This window comes from Engystomops pustulosus, chromosome 6, assembly GCF_040894005.1.
Source record: "Engystomops pustulosus chromosome 6, aEngPut4.maternal, whole genome shotgun sequence".
Classification (NCBI taxonomy): Eukaryota; Metazoa; Chordata; class Amphibia; order Anura; family Leptodactylidae; genus Engystomops; species Engystomops pustulosus.
In genome coordinates this window covers 182,196,131-182,212,560 of record NC_092416.1, presented here as the reverse complement: position 1 = coordinate 182,212,560, position 16,430 = coordinate 182,196,131, and the positions used below count along the sequence as shown (strand labels likewise).

The following is a 16,430-nucleotide window of genomic DNA, read 5'->3' as shown; positions in this document are numbered from 1 at the left end:
GAGGCAGGCTGTATACTACTGGGGGCAAGCTGTATACTACTGGGGGCAGGCTGTATACTACTGGGGGCAGGTTGTATACTACTGGGGGCAAGCTGTATGCTTCTGGGGGCAGGCTGTATACTTCTGGGGGCAGGCTGTATACTACTGGGGGCAGGCTGTATGCTTCTGGGGGCAGGCTGTATGCTACTGGGGGCAGGCTGTATTCTACTGGGGGCAGGCTGGGCTGGCTGTATACTACTGGGGACAGGCTGTATACTTTAGGGGGGGGGTCTGTGACCAATGCATTTCGAGTCAATACTTACTGGGGGAGTATAAAAAAAATACTTAAAAAAAAAATCATAAATTTACATACTCACCTTCTGATGAGATGTCAGCACGATGTCAGAGAAGAAAGAAGACGGGCGCGGAAGCCAGAATAAGAGCCGCACGGACATCGGGGGAGCAGCGCTGCACAACGCGGCCATCGGAGGGTGAGTATGTAAGTTTTTTTTTGTAATGCTGGGCTGTATACTACCGGGGGCAGGCTGAGGTGGCTGTGTACTACTGGGGGCAGGCTGAGGTGGCTGTGTACTACTGGGGGCAGGCTGAGGTGGCTGTATACTACTGGGGGCAGGCTGTATATTACTGGGGGCAGGCTGTATACTACTGGGGGCAGGCTGAGGTGGCTGTATGCTACTGGGGGCAAGCTGAGGTGGCTGTATACTACTGGGGCAAGCAGTATACTACTGGGGGCAGGCTGTAATCTACTGGGGGCAGGCTGAGGTGGCTGTATACTACTGGGAGCAGGGTGAGGTGGTTGTATACTACTGGGGGCAGGCTGAGGTGGCTGTATTCTACTGGGGGCAGGCTGAGGTGGCTGTATTCTACTGGGGGCAGGCTGAGATGGCTGTATACTACTGGGGGAAGGCTGAGGTGGCTGTATACTACTGGGGACAAGCTATATACTACTGGGGGCAGGCTGTATACTCCTGGGGGCAAGCTGTATACTACTGGGGGCAAGCTGTATGCTACTGGGGGCAGGCTGTATACTTTAGGGGGGGTCTGTGACCAATGCATTTCCCACCCTCGGCTTATACTCGAGTCAATACGTTTTCCCTGTTTCTGGTGGTAAAATTAGGGGTCTCGGCTTATACTCGGGTCGGCTTATACTCGAGTATATACGGTATACGAACTTTAAGTGAGGCAGGACCTGGGCTTGGTTAGTTAGAGAGAAGAAGTAATGTCCATAGTTCATTGGTTTGTAAATTATCACATGGGCATCCCAGAAACAAAAGACGTCTTTTTCCCTGGAATTGGTAGCATAGTAAATCAGCCAAAGCCCACATTTTTTCACTGCAGAGCAGTGTTATCAATTTTCAGCATATAAAATAAAATTTTCATAAATTATAAAAATACTTCAAAAGAGCAACAATTTGAGATGCATGCAGCAAGAGATTGGATATACGGTGCAAAGGAGAGGTTGGAGTCCTGCAAAACCCAAAGAAAGAGGGCCTGTTGCATAGGTGTTATAGTGATCCCACAGACTGAGATAGAGAGGTTAGCAGATGGTGGAAAGACGAGAAGTTCAGTCATAGAAATATTACATTTCAATAAGAGAGAGGACATGATGTTAGAGACGGCAGAGAGACAGTCACTAGTGTTCTGGAGTAAGGCAGGGGTGATGTTATGTGCAGAAGTATACAGCTGGGTATCATCAGCATAGAGATGATACTGGAAACCAAATCTCCTGATATTTTGTCCGATGAGGGCAGTATAGAGGGAAAAGAGAAGAAGACCTAGGACTGAGCCCTGAGGAACCCCAACACTGACAATCAGATGAGAAGAGGAATATCAAGAAAAAGAGACACTGAAAGTGCAGTCCAGGAGGGAGTTAGCTGAGAGATAGCGGGTTAGTCGAGAAGTTTGGAGATGAAAGGGAGTTTAGAAACTGATAGCTAGTTAGCAGCACTGGATGGGTCCAGGGAAGGTTTCTTTATAAATGGGGTAACAACTGCATGCTTCAAGCAGTGGATAGAGGATAGAGGAGAGAGATGGGGGGACAATGCAGACTGTAAGGTTTTGGTGAGTTAGTGAGTATTAATGGAACGTGGGTTCAGGTATGAGTGATGGGTGGAAGGATTCTCAGAAGGTGAAGGATTATTGAAAGTAAAAGAATTAAGGTTGTGGTCGGAAAGTGGAAAGGGACAATTGGTAAACTTAGATATTGAAGAAAGTCAGTAGAAGACCAAGTTTAAGTGGTTTCCCTCATTATGAGTGGGCGAATCGGAGAGTTGTGAAAAACCTAGACAAGTAGTTAGTGCTAAGAGGCAGGAGGGTAAACAGTGTTAATAGGGATGTTAGAGTCTCCCATGATGATGGTTGGAATGTAACAGGATAGAAAGTGAGGGAGCCAAAACGCAAACTGGTCAAGGAACTGATAGGGTGAGCCTCGAGGGCGGTATATTACAGCCACACGAAGAGAAACTGGGTGGAAAAGTCTGAGGGTGTGGACCTCAAAAGTTGGGAAAGGTAAGAGAAGGTACAAGAGGAATGACCTGGAAGGTGCAACGTGGAGAGAGTAGTCTGCCTATTCTCAGGTCAAGAGCAGTGAGAAAAATGTAAGCTGCCAGAAGACAATAACGTGACCAAGGCAGAGTCATCCTGCGGTATCCATGTTTCAGTAATGGCCAGCAGGTCAAAGGATTTAGGAAGAAAGAGGTCATGAACAGATTCTAGTTTATTACACACAGAGCGGACATTCTATAGGGCACATTGAAGAGGGGTTACAAGTGGAGGAGAAGAACACAATCTTTATAAGGTTAGCAGGGTTTCTGTGTAAAGTGTTAAAATAAGCAGAAGGTGGGCCTGAGTTAGGAGAGATCTCCACTGCAGCAAGCAGAAGGAGAAGAGACAGAAGATGCTTCACAGATTTATAAGAAGTTATTTCTTGCTTCAAAACAGAACACTGAGATAAGTTACTATGGTTACATAACGTATAGAGGGCAAGAGTGGTGTACAAAGGTGAGTGTAGAAGTGAGGCATTGATGTGGAGAGTTTATACTGGTGGAATAGATGGACGGTAGGCAAGTAAAACAACCATAGCAAACAGAGAAAATGGAAAACATTCTTAGACAAACATAATTCTTTATTTTTCTCTGCCATCTTACCGGTCTCCTGCTCTAACTGCAATGTATAACTGCAGCAGCATATGCTACAAGATTTCCCACATTCAGAACATGTAAATGGCTTCTCCCCTTTGTGACGTCTCTGATGTTTAACGAGAGCCGAATTATCACTGTATATTTCCCCACATACTAAAGATGAGAATAGCGTCTAGCCGGTGTGAATTCTCTGATGTTTAACAAGATGTGATTTTTGTCTAAAAGATTTTCCACATTTTGAACATGAAAATGGCTTCTCCCCAGTGTGAATTGTTTGATGTCTTATAAGATTTGATTTCTCATGAAAACATTTCCCACATTCTGAACATGAAAATGGCTTCACCCCTGTGTGAATTCTCTGATGTTTAACAAGATCTTGTTTTTGAATAAAACATTTCCCACATTCTGAACATGAAAATGGCTTCTCCCCAGTGTGAATCATCTGATGTTTAACAAGATCTTGTTTTTGGATAAAACCTTTCCCACATTCTGAACATGAAAATGGCTTCTCCCCTGTGTGAATTCTCTGATGTTCAACAAGACGTGATTTTTGGATAAAACATTTTCCACATTCTGAACATAAAAATGGCTTCTCCCCTGTGTGAACTGTCTGATGTTTAACAAGATCATATTTTCGGACAAAACATTTCCCACATTCTGAACATGAAAACAGCTTCTCCCCAGTGTGAATTATCTGATGTGCAACAAGATATGATTTTTGTATAAAACATTTCCCACATTCTGAACATGAAAATGGCTTCACCCCAGTGTGACGTCTCTGATGTGCAATAAGGTTTCTTTTTTGGCTAAAATGTTTCCCACATTCTGAACATGAAAATGGATTCTCCCCTGTGTGAATTCTTAGATGACCAACAAGACCTGATTTTCGGCTAAAACATTTCCCACATTCTGAACATAAAAATGTCTTCTCCCCTATGTGAATTCTCTGATGTCTAACAAGAGATTTTTTTTTGCTAAAACATTTCCCACATTCTGAACATGTAAATGGCTTCTCTTCTGTGTGAATTAGTTGTTGTCCAATATCTGATTTCTGGATTACATCTCCTTTCCCAGTCTGTGATGATGAAAAAGATGGGTCAAATAACAAAGAAACAGGTGGAGGACAATTGCTGTGTAGTGCTGAGGATGGATTTCTTTCTTCATATGTATCTCCTGTGACCTCAATTTCTTCTACTTTAAAATCTGAAGATATTAGACGTCCCTCCGAGCTCCTGCTGCAGTCATCTGCCAAGAAAAAATAAAATGTTATCATATTTTCATATTTTATAGAGGCCCTTTCTAGGTTGCTGAAGATCCTATAATCCTTCGTGGCCCGAGCTCCTGTTTAGAACGATCAGAAGATCACTTGTTCAAGCCAACCTGTCATTTACTTGCAACAACTCTGTGGTGAGCTCTGGCTCTGTCCTTCTTAGACATCTCGCTCCCTTACAGGGCTACGCAAGCAGCTGGACTGTTCGTGGTACACCTTGTCTCCATTAGGCTCCACACAGCTGAAAGAGCTCTTGAACCAGATGAGGGAGGCCTATTGCTAGATACCTCCACCCTCACTCGACTGCTACTTATATACCCCACCAATTAGACCAGCTGACTCATGATCCACATGCAATACACATTACTTTTCAGAAGAATTACTTCGAATTATACAACCTCTAAGGATCCTTGTCAGAATCTACCTCAGGTAGAGCGCGGGACAGAATAGAGGCATACATCCAGGACACATCTCTCCCTAGTTTGTCAAAAAAGGGTCCGATTTTACCGAACCAGAAGTGTTGGAGGCTATTAAGGCTATTGTTGGATCTACTACAGCAGGCAAATCTCCGAGCCTGCTGTAGTAGAGCTAGCCCTTAATGGTCCTTAATGCCGAGCTAGCCCCTCTGCTAACACTCATGTTCAACTCCATCTCCGTATCTGCTCCCCTTCTGCACCAGTCCTTACAGGCCGTAGCAACCTGAGAAGGATCATTCTATATGCACGAACTACTACCCTATCTCTCTCATTAACGTTGATATTAAATTGTTCTGCAAGTTAATGGCTAACCGGTTGGGGTTGCTTCACTCTATTACCCACAATGACCAGGTGGGCTTCATTCAGTGGAGGGAGGCTCCGGACACCAACAAAATTTTGTTGCTTGTGTCCCGGCCTAAATCAACCAAGCAATAGCTGTGTTTAGTGTCAATAGATGCAGGGATGGCAGGGAAGGTCTTTTACAGTGTGCACTGGGGTTCCTCTAGACCTCTTTGTCACAGATCAGGAAAAGTCCCTGATTTTTGAGGACACTTTATGACAACCTGGTTTTTACTACCTGTTCCGAGGGACCCACCCCTCCCTAGAAAAGGAAGTGGTCTAGGTTGGGTATAAAAAGACCCTGGTCTTATGAAGTCTGCCATTTCTGAAACAATCTTGGTGAACACCCTTGGTGCTATGGCTATTCTGAAAGGAAGAGCTTTGTACTGGACAATTTTTTGTCCTATTTGAATCAAAAATCTTAGGTACCTCTGGTACTCCGGATGAATTGCCACGTGATAGTAGGCGTCTGCTAGATCTATTGATGCCATAAAACATCCTGGGAGTAGCAGATTTACAGTTGATTTTAACGTTTCTATCTTGAATCTCGGAACTCAAAAGGTGTTTGTTTAACTGTTTTAGATTTATTATTGCTCTCAAGGCCCCACTTGGTTTTTTCACCCAAAAGAGGGTTGAATAAAACCCACGACCTTCTTCCCCTATTGGGACTGGACACAAAGGCTCTGCCTTTGTCCCCCGCTGGAATCGTTGTTATTCTGTTATTCTGGGGGTTTACAAATTCCAGTGTTATCCCTTGTAAGATGGATCTGCGGATCCATTCACTGTTGGAAATTTTTCTCCAGGCCTGAAAGAAGTGGGGTAGTCTTCCTCCTACCTGGGGCCTCACGTCATTGTGGTTGGGGATTGGACTGTCTGGACTGTACTTGTTGTTGGCCAAACAGGTAACCTCTATTAGTCTGAGGTGGTCTGGAAAAACCGGGCATAGGCTCTCTTTCTTTCCTCTGGAACCTTGTTCTCCGAAAGGCCCAAAAGAATTTGGATCTACACGGTGTAGAAGAAAAAGGAAATCCTTTTTTTCTATCTCCCGCCTTCTCCAACAAGTCATCTAGGATGGGACCAAAAAGAAAATTACCATTGCAAGGGATGCCACAAAGTCTGCTTCTAGAGGCTAAATCGCCCGACCAGTTCTTAAACAACAGGGCCCTCCTTGCAGAGTTTGACAAGGCTGCAGACCTGGCTGAAAGTCTTAAAGTATCCACCGAAGCATCTGCCAGGAAAGCTGCACCTTTTTGGATATTAGCTACAGAGGATTTTAGGACTTTCCTGGAAATCTTATTCTGAATGTCTCCTTCAAGTTGTTCCAACCACAGCAAGACCAAGCGGGCTACACAAGCTGCTGCCACCGCTGGCCTAAAAGAGGTATTAGAAGACTCCCAGGATTTTTTAAGGAACCCTTCTGCCTTCCTATCTATGGGGTCTTTAAGGGAATTAATGCATACAGATGCATACTCCATACTTCCGGTCACGCTGCCGGCTGTTCTCTCCACGACGTAAGCTTCCTGCATTTCAGCGCCACTGCCTTGCCTCTGACGACCTGCGGCTCAGCGTTACACGGTGCCATCTACTGGACATTGCCTCGCCAAGCGGGGGATGATTAAGTGAAGGAAGAGGCAGTTTCCCGTCTACGGATGCCCTCCCTGGACTGGAGGCCACCGTCAGAACAGTGAGTTACAAACCGCTAACTAGCAGTCCCTAAAAACAAAAAAAAAATGTTGTTGCCAGAGCTCAGGTCCCTTCCAGGGACAGAAAACCACTGTGGCAGGATAGGAAATAGAAAGTGGCCAAAAAAGTTACAAGCACAAAATGGTACCAATGAAAAGAAAAACTTAATCAACTTATTAAACAAAAATAAGCCCAAAACCAGCTACGTCAACCAAAATACTAAAAGTTATGCCTCTGAAATAATGGCGATACTAAAACAGTTAAATCGGGCGAATAAAAGTATGTAATTGAGATATCGCAGAAATCGTAGTGATCCATAGAATAAAAATATTTTTTATGGTACAGTGAACCCCCCTCACCCTGAAAAAATGCTAAAAATCCAAAACAAGAATTGATGAATTTCTTTTTAGCCACACATTAATAAAATGTCATCAATAAGCTAAAGACCCACTAAAATGAAGCATCTCTAGAGTACATGTAATCTCATAAAAAATGAGACCTTATTTTTCTAAATTGCCCTCAAAAAATATAAAGATTGTATAACCTTTAAACCCCTTCTCGACATGTGCTGTAATAGAATGGTGCAGCGGGAAGCGACTTGCCAACACAGTGATCGGGGTAATATGGGGCTGTTCCTGGGTTTCAGCATTCCCCAGTTCATGATTACTGCTATTGGCTGGTCAATGCAGACCAACCAATAGTAGCAATTTTATTTATGCCTGAAGTAATACCAATCACCATGTCTGCAGACACAGTGATCCGGGCAAGATGGCAACCATCCATGTTGCCCAACGGTCCAGTGGGGTTTCGCCAACTCCCCCTGGTACATGGTCGCTGCTATTGGCTTGCCGATCCAGACCAGCCAATAGTAACAATAATCGTCACAATTTGTGTCACAGGTTAACGAGGGCAAGACACAACAATAATTGCTTTTGTCTAGGACAGCACCAATCATCAGTAGAAGGGACCATGTCCGGTGGCATCCTGTCGCCTCTCTGATTGACCGATCTGTACACCCAATGTGCACCAACTGCTGGATAAGGGTTATCACCTCCATGTGGAGAACTTTTATACCAGCATTTCACTATTCCAATCCCTACGTTCCCGAGGTTCTATAGCGTGCGCCACTACAAAAACCAGAGAGGTCACCCAGGATATCTTGTTAACCCCTTAAAGAGAACCTGTCAGGCAAAATAACCCTCCTAAACTAAATATATTTTCATAAACTGCCATTAGAGAGCATTGCCTCTATCCCTTCATTGTCCCTCTACATGTCTGTAAACCTTAGCAATGAGGTCCTAAAGCTGTATGCAAATGACCTGTGAAATGTCCAATGAAGCATTAGCATATTCAAGCTGTCCACTCTATTCATGAGTGGGAGGCATAGCCACACCCCCAGTGCTTGACTGACAGCCTGTATAATGATGTGAGGCTGTATAATGATGTGAGGCTGTTTAATGATGTGAGGCTGTTTAATGATGTGAGGCTGTTTAATGATGTGAGGCTGTACAATGATGTGCTTCCTGGTGCTGGCGGCCACGCCCCCTGTAGCCTGTGTGTGCATGTGTGTGTGTTTAGGAGAGATACAGCAGCTCCAGGCAGCCATGTTACAGCAGAACATGTCAGATTCATGTGTAGCTGATGTCTGTGTCTCTCACCTGTATATTAGGAGGATGCAGCATGTCAGCAGGTACAGCACTCACACTAGTCATGCTTTACTATACATTACACACAGACATGAGCAGGGGGAGGAGAGGGGAGGGGTAACAGGGGTGACATCACTGCCTCTGACCATGTGACCAGCCTCATTTACATGATAAAAAATATGTGATTTTACAATGAATAATGTATGAAATAACTAGATAATGTCTGGGATGGGATCCTTGTGAGCTGCTCCAACAGGTAGTAGTGACAGGACTAGAGGCAGAGACCTGATGACAGGTGTCCTTTAAGGACGCAGGGTTTTTCGGCTCATTTCTCGCTCTCCAACTTCAAAAATCCATAACTTTTTCATTTTTATGTGTACAGACCTGTGTGAGGGCTTATTTTGTGCGTAACAAATTTTACTTTCCCGTAATGTTATTTATTTTAACATGCCGTGTACTGCGAAGCTGAAAAAAAAATTCCAAATGTGGAAAAATTGAAAAAAATTTGTGGACTCAGTTTTTACGACTTTCACTCTTCGCTCCAAATAACACGCCTACTTTATTCTTTGGTTCGGTGCGATCGCGGTGATACCAAATTTATATAGGTTTTATTGTGTTTTAATAAATTTTCAAAAATTAAACGAATGTGTACAAAAAAGAAAAAAATTTTTTTGCCATCTTCTGACGCTAATAACTTTTTCATACTTTGGCGCACGGAGATGTGTGAGGGGTCATTTTTTGCAAAATGAGGCGACGTTTTCATTGCTACCATTTTGAGGTCTGTGCGACATTTTGATCATTTTTTATTTCATTTATTCATTATTCATTTTATTTCGGACATTTGGGCGCCATTTCCCGCCTCGGAGGTCACCGCCGCCCGTAACGGTTTTTATATTTTGATAGATCGGGCATTTTGGGACGCGGCGATACCTAATGTGTCTGTGATTTTTACTGTTTATTATGTTTTATATCCGTTCTAGGGAACTTTTAATATTTTATTAATTTTTTTTTTTTTTAAATTTTCACTATTTTTTAGACCATCTAGGGTACATTAACCCTAGATGGTCAGATCGCTCCTACCATATACTGCAATACTTCTGTATTGCAATATATGGCATTTTTGCAGCACATTCATTACAATGAGCCACTGGCTCATTGTAACAAATCTGCAGATGCCAGATAGTCTCGGGTCAAACGAAGACCCGAGGCTACCATGGCAACCGATCGCCGCCCCCCGATGACGTTTGGGGGCGCGGCGATCGTAATAAAGATGGCGGCACCCGCGACAACCCCCACCTCCTGTATGAAGAGGACTCAGCCCGTGAGCCCTCTTCATACATCCCTTATACCTCTGCGCCGTAAAGCCTCGTAAGGACAAAAGGGATGTCCTTGTTGTGACCACAATTCATGGATTCTCCAGCACCGTCACCCCCATACGAGGCACCAACACTGCTGCACCAAACTAGACTGCATCCTGGCTTACAATACATACATGGGTTGATGTGTGAGATCAATTGCTGAAGCTGTGCTGCGCCCTACGGCAAACGAAGATCTGGTACAAAAATTTGGCCATGCCATGTGCATTACACAGATGGTTTTGTACAACTCTTACGTCTTGTTCCATTGTGCAGGTCATGGGCACTCTATACGAGTGGTGACAAACCTATGGTGCGTATGCCAGAGAAGGCACGCAGAGACCCCAGTGTGGGCACAGGCACCATCTCCCTTGCTATCTCTTTATTGATCAGTAAAGCTTTGGCCATGCAGGAAATGCTGCCACTCCCTGAGAGCGCTAGCGATCTATCTCCCTTTACGCTGCATCTGCTCTGTGTTCAGCTGATTGTTCAAAGTTGGACCTGTCAGGCAGCTTTGGGACACTATACTATAGGTCCTTATTGTATAGTGTCCTAAATTGCCCTGTATGACATCTACCCATGGCCACATATATACTGCCCTTGGCCTGGATCTTTTGCCGCTTGTGCTACCAGGACTACTGTCACTGCATGGGTGTAACAATCAGGATATGAAGGTAATAATTATTATGTAGCAGTAAATTATCCACTGTATGATGGTAATATTCCTCACTGTATGGCAGCAATATTCCTCACTGTATGATGGTAATATTCCTCACTGTGTGGCGGTAATATTCCTCACTGTATGGCGGTAGTATTCCTCACTGTATGGCGGTAGTATTCCTCACTGTATGGCGGGAATATTCCTCACTGTATGGCTGTAGTATTCCTCACTGCATGGCGGTAGTATCCCTCACTGTATGGATGTAGTATTCCTCACTGTATGGCGGTAGTGTTCCTCACTGCATGGCTGTGGTATTCCTCACTGTATGGCTGTAGTGTACCTCACTGTATGACTGTAGTATTCCTCACTGTATGGATGTAGTATTCCTCACTGTATGGATGTAGTATTCCTCATTGTATGGCGGTAATATTCAGGGGCAGGAGCTGGCTATATACTGGAGGGCATGGGCAGGATGGCTATATGCAGGTGCAGGATGAAGGCTATATACGGGGGCAGGAGGAAGGCTATATACGTGGGCAGGAGGAAGGCTATATATACGGGGATAGGAGCTGGCTATATATGGGGGCATGAGGAAAGCTATATTTTGGGGCAGGAGAAAGGGTATACACGAGGGCAGCAGCTGGCTATATACAGGGGCAGATGCTGATTATATACTGGAGGGCATGGGCTGGATGGCTATATAGTAGGGGACTGGCTGGCTATTTAATGGGAAGCAGGGGGCTGGCTGGCTATATAATAGGGACATGGGCTGGCTGGCTATATACTGGGGAGCAGGGGCTGGCTATATGTAGGGGCTGGTTGGTTAAGGGAATAGCCTGGCTATATACTAGGGGGATGGCAGGCTATATACTAGGGGCTGCTGGGTATATACTGGGGGTCTGGCAATATATTAGGGGGCATGGGCTGGCACCAATGCATTTCACACCATAGGCTTATACTCGAGTCAATAGGTTTTCCCAGTTTTTTGTGGTGTATACAAGTATATACAGGTATCTTAGTGACTTACATTTTCCATATGCCTACTTTCATAATTTTGAAATTATCTGGAAATGTCATTGTGATGTCATGCGGCTTACAAATCCAACATTAGTTTTCTGTATTTTCAAGGATATTTCAGAATTTGCTTTTTGGGAATCTTTTCTGTTTTTATAAGCTTTGAAATACAGCTTATATCAACCCATTTTCAAATCTGCACCCCTCTAACTATGATACTATAAACAGATTTTAGGAAGACTATTAACCCTTTGAAATCTTTATAGTTATGAAAATAAAATGAAGGTAAAATTTAGAAGGGTCCGATTCTGTCAGTGATATGTTCATTTAACCTGAAGATTTACACATTCACAAAAGTTAAAAAAATTAAAACTTAAAAAAAAAAAAAGTTAAAATATTAAAATTTATTACGCAATTTCTGTAATTTACGCAAGTGGACGTTTTTGTATGGGCGCACAGCGAGCCACTGAAGGGAAGGAGGGCGGTGCAGCTGCCGGTTTTCCCCTACGGAATTTAGTGGGTTTTAGTTGACTCTTGGTCGCACTTTTGTGTGCTATAAGATATTTGTTTTTCAATTAGTGTTGTCATGTGAGGGCTTTTTTTTGCCGGGATTAGATACATTTTTCAGTGGTCCTATGTTGGGATTTTTAATAATTTTTTTACATTCTTTAACTTAAGTTATATTCTCTTTATTCTTCTACAGTGATACCAAAGTTCTATATTATTTTACAAATTTTGTCGAATAAAACCTAATGTGTGTGATATGAAGTCGCCATTTTCTAAGTGGGATAACACATGTAATTGTGGTCAATATGGCTGGTTGTACTTACAATAATTTTCGTATTGATACTTTTTTTTAAAATCGCTTATTACATTTTATTTGGGACAAGATATTTATAATCATTTTGTGCTTTTTTTTTTTACTTTTTTATGTATTGGGGCATGTTTATTAATTTGTTTTTTATTTAAAACTTTTTTTTACTTTTTTTTACTTGGCCCACCATGGGACATGAATCAGCAATCATTCATTTGCTTGTTCATTATAATACCCTGCAATACGGATGTATTTCACAAGTTAACACATCCCATAAGAGTTCGCTCTGACCGGGGGTGTTACATGGGGATGTCAGCTGTAAGATACTGACAGATGCTGACACCCCGTGTTTTCCAATTCCACTAAAGCTCCAATGATGAGCTGCAGCGGCATCGGCTCCATGACGTACTATTACTGCCCTGAACGCTAAGAGGTTACATTTAGAAGGTGATGCTCTTGTGCTTTCAGGAGATCTAGTATATGTTCATACTGACCTAGCAGCTCCGTCTCTTCCTTCACGGCCCCGGGGATCAGTATTCCTGCAGGAAACACAGAGACTGAATTCCTTCTTTCCATACAGATAATGAAAGGACGTGTGGATTTAGTCCTGTCTATTACCTGCTGATGTGAGGGGCTGGTGGTCCTCCATCATGACGTCCTTGTACACATCTTTGTGTCCTTCTAAATACTCCCACTCCTCCATGGAGAAATAGACAGCCACATCCTGACACCTTATAGGAACCTGACACACACAATGATCCCGTCATCACCCAGATCCCTTCATAGCGTTACTGTATAATGTCCCAGCATTCCCAGCAGTGTCACCTCTCCAGTCAGCAGCTCCATCATCTTGTGGGTGACTTCTAGGATCTTCTGCTCATTGATGTCATCATGTATCAGGGGGTGAGGTGGAGGAGCCGGGATTGGGCTCAGGGTTCTCCCCCGTCCTTCATACACAGGGGCCTGACAGCGCCCACTAGAGGTCTTCTTCACTACTGTGTAATCCTGGTTATGGAGAGACACATTGATAAATCTCCCTCCATACATTTCCAGAATCTCTCACCTCTCCAGTCCTATCATCTGTTATTCCCATAGATAATGATGTAATGTGACCTCATCACAATCTCTCACCTCTCCAGTAATATAGAAGAGAATCTCTAGGGTGAGCTGGAAGATTCTCTCCACCCTCGTGTCCTTCTCATTTTCCATCCTTGAGGGGCCAGTGGTTAAAAGGAGAAGAGATTAGTAAAGGATCCTATAATGTAGAAACCTGGATGTAAATAAGATGAGACAAATTATTTCAGCAACTGAAGACAACTATATTTATGGATAAGGGTTGCACCGATACCAGAATTTTGAGTGTGACACCAGGAGAAGTTACCCAATACTTTCAAGAAAAAAAAAATGTATTATCTGGATTCAATGTTTAGGTTGCAGTCACATGGGGCGTAGAAATGCAAATCTCTGGGAGCAGGGCTGTTATTTTGTATCTTATACATTTTTATCAATGTAACTGTATGAATGAGCAGATAATGTAGTGATATGTAGAGATGTGAGAAGATGCGTCTCTATATACCAGAGCCTGGAGCTGGTGTCACAGTGTAACTATATGGAAGCTCTTAGTCCAGAAACTTCTCCCAGTGACAACCAGTAAGTTATTTAATGATAACTTGGAGACATTACATGGTGACAGCCGCCGCCGCTCTCTTCTTATGGGCCCGGTCACCCCCTCACCGTATCCCTGTAACCCTGATAGAAGAGCCGCGACCCCTCACCTCCTCCTGCACAGCCGCCTCCACATACAGGACCTGTGATGATGTCATAGTCATGTGACCAGCCCTGTGTGTGGGAGGAGTCATGGGGTCACATGTCCATGTCTGACAGGATTTTCTGCTCAGAGGGTTCAGCGTTACCTCAGGATGTACAGAGAGTCTGCAGCAGAGCTGTGTGTGTGTATAATGTGTGTATAGCGGAGCTGTGTGTGTATAATGTGTGTATAGCGGTGCTGTGTGTGTGTATAATGTGTGTATAGCGGAGCTGTGTGTGTGTATAGCGGAGCTGTGTGTGTGTATAATGTGTGTATAGCAGAGCTGTGTGTGTATAATGTGTGTATAGCAGAGCTGTGTGTGTGTATAATGTGTGTATAGCGGGGCTGTGTGTGTATAATGTGTGTATAGCAGAGCTGTGTGTGTGTATAATGTGTGTATAGCGGAGCTGTGTGTGTATAATGTGTGTATAGCGGAGCTGTGTGTGTATAATGTGTGTATAGCGGAGCTGTGTGTGTGTATAATGTGTGTATAGCGGAGCTGTGTGTATAATGTGTGTATAGCGGAGCTGTGTGTGTGTATAATGTGTGTATAGCAGAGCTCTGTGTGTGTGTATAATGTGTGTATAGCGGAGCTGTGTGTGTGTATAGCGGAGCTGTGTGTGTATAATGTGTGCATAGCAGAGCTGTGTGTGTATAATGTGTGTATAGCGGAGCTGTGTGTGTGTATAATGTGTGTATAGCAGAGCTGTGTGTGTGTATAATGAGTGTATAGCAGAGCTGTGTGTGTATAATGTGTGTATAGTGGAGCTGTGTGTGTGTATAATGTGTGTTATAGCAGAGCTGTGTGTGTGTATAATGTGTGTATAGTGGAGCTCTGTGTGTGTATAATGTGTGTATAGCAGAGCTGTGTGTGTATAATGTGTGTATAGCGGAGCTGTGTGTGTATAATGTGTGTATAGCGGAGCTGTGTGTGTGTATAATGTGTGTTATAGCAGAGCTGTGTGTGTGTATAATGTGTGTATAGTGGAGCTCTGTGTGTGTATAATGTGTGTATAGCAGAGCTGTGTGTGTATAATGTGTGTATAGCGGAGCTGTGTGTGTATAATGTGTGTATAGCGGAGCTGTGTGTGTGTATAATGTGTGTATAGCGGAGCTGTGTGTGTGTATAATGTGTGTATAGCGGAGCTGTCCCTATCTTGTCCCTGGTCCCTATTCTTCTTCAACTTCTTGTGTTTTTGACATAATTGGGGAAGAACCCACTCCTAGACTTATTGTTCTTCCTGAACTACTGGTTGTTGTTGCTCCTGTGGACCTACGGCAGCTTACTCCTGGCAAGAGCTATATCCAACCAGCTCTTTGGAAGAGGATACTAACTTGGGGACATTGTTCTCTTGTTGCTGGGAACGTTGGGGTGCAGATATCTGTTGCTCTCATATATCATTTCACATCACTCACATAGGGATCTCCCATCTTCTTCTGGTAACACAGCCATCTCAGTGGTAACGGATTGGTTTTCTAAGATGTCCCACTTCATTCCTCGGCCTGGTCTACCCTTGTCTCCTCGTCTTGGCAGCCTGTTCTTCCTCCACATCTTTCGGCTTCATGGACTCCACCTGAACATTGTCTCGGACCGTGGGGGTCCAGTTTGTTTCCCAGTTCTGGCGATCCCTGCGCAGTCAACTTCAAGTAAAGCTTGATTTCTCCTCTGCATACCATCTGCAATTCAATGGACAAGTAGAGAGAGTTAACCAGACTCTAGGCTGTTATCTCGATCAATTTATCTCTGCCGTTAGGACGACTGGTCCACTCTGTTGCCATGGACAGAGTTTTCCTGCATTTCCTTGAACTCTGCTTGCTCCCTTCTTCACTGTCTATGGACAGCACCCATGCCCTCCTTTTCCTCTTTCTATGCCTTCGGATGTTCCTGCCGTGGAAGACTTGGTCGAAGATCTCAAGTCTATCTGGGAGCAGACTTAAATCTCCTTGCTACAGTTGTCTGCTGGAACCAAAACCCAGGCCAACAAAAAACGCAGGCCTTCTCCGATCTTCTCTCTGAGTGATAAAATGTGGCTGTCCTCCAGGTATGTCTGGCTGAAGATCCCCAGCTGCAAACTTGGTCCACGTTTCCTGGGCCCATTCAAGTTGCTGATGCGTATAAACCCTGTGGCCTATAAGCTCCACCTTCCTCCCACTATGCACATCCCAAACTCCTTCCATGTCTCTCTTCTGAAGCCAGTCATCCTGAACTGCTTTTCCTGGCAAGT

The 16,430-nt window shown here is 43.9% G+C and overlaps 1 protein-coding gene across 1 annotated transcript in view; it reads right to left on the bottom strand.

The window, feature by feature from the left end:
* LOC140066002 (uncharacterized) overlaps positions 1-16,430 on the bottom strand; it is an 80,583-nt gene that overhangs the window by 52,382 nt on the left and 11,771 nt on the right. Inside the window, 3 exon segments of the mRNA XM_072113568.1 lie at positions 3,318-4,385; positions 12,893-13,016; positions 15,718-15,882. Of these exon segments, the coding sequence (XP_071969669.1) occupies positions 3,318-4,385; positions 12,893-13,016; positions 15,718-15,882 (1,357 nt within the window).